This window comes from Leishmania donovani, chromosome 24 (genome assembly GCF_000227135.1).
Source record: "Leishmania donovani BPK282A1 complete genome, chromosome 24".
NCBI classification, from domain to species: Eukaryota; Euglenozoa; class Kinetoplastea; order Trypanosomatida; family Trypanosomatidae; genus Leishmania; species Leishmania donovani.
In genome coordinates, this window is record NC_018251.1 from 517,309 (window position 1) to 524,096 (window position 6,788).

At 60.9% G+C, this 6,788-nt stretch overlaps 2 protein-coding genes across 2 annotated transcripts; both read left to right on the forward strand.

Annotated features, from left to right (window-relative positions):
- Positions 1 to 1,284: 1,284 nt before the first annotated feature.
- Positions 1,285 to 1,887, forward strand: LDBPK_241440 (hypothetical protein, conserved; the record flags this gene model as incomplete). Its single annotated transcript, XM_003861187.1, has 1 exon — positions 1,285 to 1,887. One exon carries the CDS (start codon positions 1,285 to 1,287, stop codon positions 1,885 to 1,887), a length of 603 nt encoding a protein of 200 aa, XP_003861235.1.
- Positions 1,888 to 3,917: 2,030 nt separating this feature from the next.
- Positions 3,918 to 6,788, forward strand: LDBPK_241450 (hypothetical predicted transmembrane protein; the record flags this gene model as incomplete). The annotated part of the gene is made up of 1 exon (XM_003861188.1): positions 3,918 to 6,788. One exon carries the CDS (start codon positions 3,918 to 3,920, stop codon positions 6,786 to 6,788), a length of 2,871 nt encoding a protein of 956 aa, XP_003861236.1.

Sequence of the window (6,788 nt, forward strand, 5' to 3'; positions counted from 1 at the left end):
GGCGGGTGGGGACGGGCATGGTGGTAGGGGGGCGGCTGTGGGGCGGCCTGCGGGGTCAGGGGCGAGTAGATTGTGAGGCGCGGGGCCCTTGCCGTGATGCGTGCCTGCTGCTGCTTTTCGCGAGGCGATGGGGCCTGCGGGCAGGGCTGTGCCGAGCGTGGGCTGGGTCATGCTCTGTGGCAGAGGGGACGCGTCGAGGCGACCGAAACGACTCGATTAGTCTGCCTTACACAGCTTTTTGCTTTTCTCATCGCCGCTTGAGCTGTCGGGCGAGACAGACCGCTCCTGCCCAGATCTCTCTTTGATGTCTTGTGATAGGTTTTCCTCTCTATTCGTTGTCAGCCTTTTCCTCCACCACCACGCTTCTGCTGCTCACGCCGTACGCTTTCATGCAGGTGTACATACCGAAGGTGTGCGTGTGTGTGTTTGGTGAGGGCGCGCCGCTTCTTTGGCATCTCGTTGATTAATTTTTCTTTCATTTTTAAGGGGGACGCCGATGGGCTCGTCGTCGTTTGTGTGTGCACGTTGCGCTGCGGCGTCACGCTTGTGCTACACCCCGATAGGGGAGCAGTGCAGCTGGACTTCCTTCTTTTCTCCAACGACGTACACCCGCCCCCATTCTTCGCTTCTTACAGGAAGAGGGCAGAGCGTGCTTCGATGCAGCCTCACAAGAAGGCACCCAATGCGGCAAGTAAACCGAAAAAGAAACGAGAGCGACACTGGGCAAGTCGTCGGACAGATGTGGTGCTGGGGGATATCGGATCATCTCTCTGCTGCTTTGAATGGGCGTATGTGCGTATATGTGTGTGCTTGCACATGCGTGCTCCTCAATGTGTGTGCCGCAGACTACACGCAGACATTTGCGTGCACACACCCGCTTCCAGGGGCCAAACAGCGAAAGGAAGCGCACCTGGCCGCTGCTGTCATGCGCCTGGGGCCCTGTTCTCCGCTGCCTTCTTCCCTGCCTGCTTAGTTCTTCTACCTTCACTTCCGTTGTTTTGTTTGTTTGCCGGCCGACTTCTCCGGCGTCATACACACGTGCGCGCGCACACAAACACACGCACACACACACGCATAACGTGCGCGCGTGCCGGATTTGTCTGCAAGAACACACTCCGGAACTTCAGTGCCCCGCTGCTTTGAACAGTGAAGAATTGGGCAGCTCCGAAGCCTCGAGGACGGTGGCACGCCATCGACATCGCACACTCGTTGTATTCACAGCACCGCTTCGTATTACGTCGCACATAGACAAACTAAAAGCTCCGTGATTGAAACAACACGGAAATGTCAGAGGTGACAGCGTTCTCGGCCTACCAGACCCGCTCGACGCTGCTGGTGGAGAGGGAGAGGGCACTGGACGCGCGCCGCACCGCGGTTGCGGAGCTGCGGCAGATGGTCGCCACGCTGACAGCCGAGAACCGCACTCGGGAAGAGCAGCTGGTGGCCGAGCGCTCCCGCTTCAGGGAACGCAAGTCAGCCCAAGACGCAAAGGTCTCTACAAAGGAGGCGGAGGCTCGCACTCAGCAGAACCGCGTCAGCGTATTAGAGGAGGAGGAGCGGCAGCTCGGCAGCACCATCGCAGAGCGCGTGGAGGAGGTTCGAACGGCCACCGCCGAGGTGGAGCGACGCCGCGACCTCGAAAAGACTTTGCGCGAAGCGAGGGAGGCACTCAACAAGGCCAAGTTCGCCTTGGAGGAGAACGACGCCAAGGTGATGCGCCTGGAGACGCGCCTCGCGCGACAGGAACTGGCCACAGATAAGCGTCATGCCCAGCTGGCGGGGCGTGTGCCACAGTACTGGTTTCCTCGGGTGCCGGAGGCTGACAAGTCCGCCTCGCTGGAGGACACGGCTGGGGAGAGTGTGTACCTTGTGGATGAGCTCGCGTGAGTTGATAGATGCATGGAAGTCACCAACACCACTACCTTCCCCCGCTTCCCTTCCCCTTGGTAGGCGCGGTGTTGGCATTGCACCGTACTTCTCGTTTTTTTATGTGTTTTCTCTGTTAGATGCATCACTTCTCGTCGTTTCTGTTTTACGTGCGCTCAGCTGTTCTCCCCCCGCCCCGCCTCTCTCCACAGCTTTATTGCCCTTCGCTTTTTTCAACAGCTGTCTCTACGTGTGCGGGATGTGTTTCTGTGGGGTCCTGCTGGGAAGGGCAGAGGATGGATACGGGGCCCATCAGTGACAACGCTCCGTCGTCTTCCCCCTGTCCCTCTCTCTCTCCGCTTGTGCTTTCTTGACAGTCGACACACCCGTACTTCTGGCGCTAAACGCTGACGACCACTCAACAGCAAAGACACAACGCATCGTCGCTCCCACGCGCGGTGACACACCGGCAGAGCCTTCCGCTGTCTCTGCCAGAGCCATCGTGGCAACACGTGTGCGCATTCGTTACCCAGTCGCCGCATCGCGGCGAGGCTTTCTCACACGGATGTGTCTGCGCTGCTGACGTGTAGACATGCGTCATCGTGTGAGTTGGGATGCGGGCGTAGGCGAACGGAGAACTGAGGTGTGGGTCTCGTCCTACCGGCGCCTTACTCTCTGCCACACCATTCAATGGAAGCATGCCTCCTCTCCCTCCTCGCTCCCCGGCACCGTGTACATCGTTTCCCTCCTCCCACTCTCGCCTGCTGCTGTTCTCCAACTCCGTCGCATCATCGTCATCTCCACCCTTTGTCTTTTGCGCGTGCGCGCGCACGCTTAATGATTCCATGCCCACGGACGCGGTTCACTAGAGACACACACGCACTCCTCCATTGCCAGCCCTCTTTTCGCTCTCCTTCTGCTATTCTTTCTTCCCCTCTCTCTATCCTCTCCTTTCTTTGGCTTTGCCCTCGCCGTCCCGCAGCGTGTGTGTGCCTGTGCGTCTAAAAGGGCGTGCACCTGCTGTGCTGTGTGTGCTGCTTTGGGCGCTCACACAAGAAGGGGGTGGGGCGCACCTTTTCCCTTCCCTCTTCTCTGGTGGCGTTTGGTTTCCTCTCTCACTCTCGTGCTTTTTATTTTGTGCTTAGTGTGTGGAGCCCCTACACCACCTTCCCATCCACAGACGCAAGAGCGATACACCCCAAGGCACCGACGTCGTGTGGCACCGCTCCCTCTCTTCCCCCCTCCTCCTCCGTAGCAGATCTGCTTTTTTGCTTTTTTTTTTCGCTTCCAAGAGGGTGAGGTCAGCATATCGCTGCGTCATCGCCGTACGTCGTGCCGATTGCTAACTTTTATTCCCTCAAGTTTGAGCCCCCCTTCTACACACGCACGGCGTGCCGCCATTCTTGCCTGTCTGCATCATCTCTGCTCATAGCCCTTTTCTGCTTTTTCTTTTTCGTGCCTCCCCCTCTGCTGCGCACGCGGGCCTACCCGTGAGCTCACGCAAACGCGCGCGCGCGCTCTCCTGCTGCTGTTCACTTGGACGTCTCTAAAGTCGGTGCTGCCGTTTTTTTTTTTTCTTTGTATCCTCTCCTCTCTTCTTGTACTCGCCATCGCTTCCTTTGTGTTTCGTCTTCCCCGTCTTCTCGCTCATTCACTCGCATAACCGCCACCACCACCATCATCATCATTGGTCTCTCCTTCTCCCTCTTGTTGATTGTTTCATCTCGTTTTCTTGTGCCTTCGTTTCGCGTTGTTTGACCCTCTCTTGTATCCGGACCTTCGTCGCCTCCCTTCGCGCTCTCTCTCTCTTCCAACCTTTATACACACACACACACACACACCAACGTACCCCGTGACGCGGAAGGCACCATTCCGGTGAGCCAACGGTCTCCACGCTTCTTCCAGCTTCCGTTGACATTGCCGTGTGCTGCCTCCCCCTCTCTCTTCTGCCTCAGCTCTGTGGCGGACACTCCACCGTTGCTCCTTCGGCTCCTGCTGCCTTGCTCTTGTCCTCCACTTCGTGTTGCCCGTTCTCCCAACACTTCCGAGCCATGCCGCGGCGTCACAGCCTTACAGCTACCGCGGCAGCTGCAGCTGCTGTGCTGTGGCCCCTCGCAGTGGTGTGCTGGCTTGGCTGGGTCCCTGCCACCTCGGCGGCGTGGCCCGGGACATTCCAATCAGCGCAGCAAGACCTGAGGGTGGCGACGACGCCGTACGACACTGAGGTGCAGGACCTCTTGGCACCTGCCCTCGCTATGGGGCTGGGCCCCATGGGTGGCAGCGTCTATGTGAGCCCGAGCTCATCGAGCACGAACGCTTCTGCATTGTTCGTCTGTGCGCGAGCAGACGTGGAATCCATGCTTGCGCCTGTCACGGTGACCACCTTCGACGCGCTCTTCCACTCGATGACCGACGTCTCGGGGCAACTGGACGTGAATCATGGCTGCTACATGGCGAACACTCAGGACAGCGTGCCTCAGTGTGTGGCGGCACTGACGTCCACTGCGGCAGACTGCGGCGGTTTCGCAGAGGATGCCGTGGGGCCGCACTTGCGCGATGCTGCATCGACAGATGACCGCCGCTCTACCTCCTCGCCCGCTTTTCCCGGTGTTGTGCCGTCCAGTGCCGCGATGCTCGCCGCCTACGTTCGTGATTGGGGGCAGCAGCGACTCAAGCTGGAGCGCTCCCTGCGGCGCACCCGCGAGGCGACGGCCGCTTTTGCCCGCGTGCACGCACTTGTACACAGCGCTGCAACAGTGCCATCTAGCAAGGAGGAGGCACGGCTGCTGCACGCTCGAGCAACGGCGCGGGTGGCGGAAATAGCCTCCGCCGCGTACGACCGAGTAATGGATAAGTACTACATCTTCAACACGTGGTTAGGGCCATCCCTCGGGATCGTGATGGGAGGCAGCAGCGACGGCAGCAGCAGTGGCGACGGAAGGGGGCCACATAGTGCCGTTGGCCCCGACGTTGCGGAGTGCTCTGTCGATACATACGTGCGTCTGCTGCTGTGGGGCAATGAGCCCTTGTCGGCGGTGCTGCTGAAACTCATGGGCACAACACTGAAGACAGCAGATTTGGTGCGCGCTAAGGTGTTGCAACCAGCCGTGCGGGGCCTGGAGTGTGTGCAGGTGCTGACAGCATTGGCCGTGATGGTGCTGGAGGATGAGCCCGTGCGCACGGTTGCGGCAATGCTGGCCACGGGCACCTTGAAAAACACGTCTGTATGGTCCCTTGATGAGTTTGCACTGTTGGCGCCTGGCTACAACAGCGACCTACGGCAGCTCCAGCTCTGGAGCCTCGCCTACGCGTTCGACACCGTCGCGCACCCGGCAGTGGCGCACGACCTCGTAGGCGGCACCGACGTTGCCGCGTGCATGCACCGCGCCGGACTCGTTGTGCCAGACAGCATCACCGGCACGGTGCCTCCGTCTATCTACTGGTGTCTCTACAACACGTCAATGAGCGAGATGACGCCAAGCGCTGTACGCCAGCGTTCCCTTGCCACCCGTGAAAGCAGCGCTGCCGCTCCGAATGGGCAGTGTCTGTGGGGACTAAGCGTGTGGGATGGACTGTGTGGCGGTGCGGCGTTCGACCCCGCTCGATGCAGAGACTGCCCTCCCGGCTCCGTCGGGGACGGCGAGGGTCACTGCGTGTGCGGTGATGCCAGCACGATGTATGCGACGCTGACGGGCGGTTGTGTGGCAAAGGGGCCCGCCCACGACACCCCGGGTGTTCGCGTGATACACACAGGCAGCAACAACATCGTTCCTCTGTCCGGCGACAACGCAGCTGTCGCGCTCCTCTCCGTGCAACTGCCCCAAACGGCAGCCCTGTTTGACCCCAGCGCGTATCTGCGCGTGGATGTCGTGTGTAACGACAGCGGCCGTGGCGGTGGCGGGACGCGGTTTGTGGCAACGCCGTCAGGTGATCGGAAGGCTTCGTGTGCCTCTGTCGTGGAGTATGAGCGGCGGCAGGAGCGCACCGGCGTGGCGCACACCTTTGGCAGCGGCACTCAGCGCTTCGTTACGTACGCTGAGAACTTGGCCATCTCGGTGACGGGCACCGCCGCCTTCTACGGCGAGACGTGCAGTGTGACCGTCACCGTGGACAGCACGCTGCATCGCGCCTCGCGGTCCGTGACGGCCGGCACGTGGACTTTTGTGCCGGGCGCGACGCCGCTGCATCTGACGGCGTACAGCCATGCAAGCGGCTCAACCTCTTCAGAGGCTGCCAGCGCAGATATGCTCCCGCGGTGTGTGGACATTCTTGCAGCGTTTTCTGGGCTTGCTGCGTCCAGCGCAGTGCACGTGGGTGTGTGCCGCGCGTCTGGTGAGCAGCTGGGGGTGTTTGTGGCTCCTGGGAGATACAGCCTCTTCGGATTATCCACGCAGCAGGTCGCCGGTGCCCGCGTGCGTCGCAGCGCTGGTGCCGCTCAGGACGCCGCCTTCACCTCGACGGTGCAGTCCTTGGCAGCGCGGACCGGCATGGAGGTGATTCTGGAGGGCAGCGGAGGCGCCGCTGCGGCTGTGTTGTGGTCTGCCACGCTGCAGTCTTGCGTGACACCGCTGGCCGTGAACGCCTGGCGCTCCGGCTGGTACGCGAACATCAGCGTCGACAAGCTGCGACTTGCCCGCTCGCTGCGGGTGAGACTTGTGGACACGTCGGAAACCTTCGCGTTTTCTCCCGTGGAGGAGGTGGTGCCGCTCCACTACGAAGACGGCGAGGGCAGTGACAGCAGTGACAGTTCAGGCGGCGGCGGTGGCGGCTCCGCCTCGATCGCTGACGAGCAGTACGGCTTCGGGTACGTGGCCGCCATCGTCATTGCCTCGGTGGCTCTCGCTGCACTGCTGGTGCTGCTGGGCTCATTGGTCTACTTGCTGCTAATCACAGATGCGTGGCCGAAGCAGCTCTTGGTATGA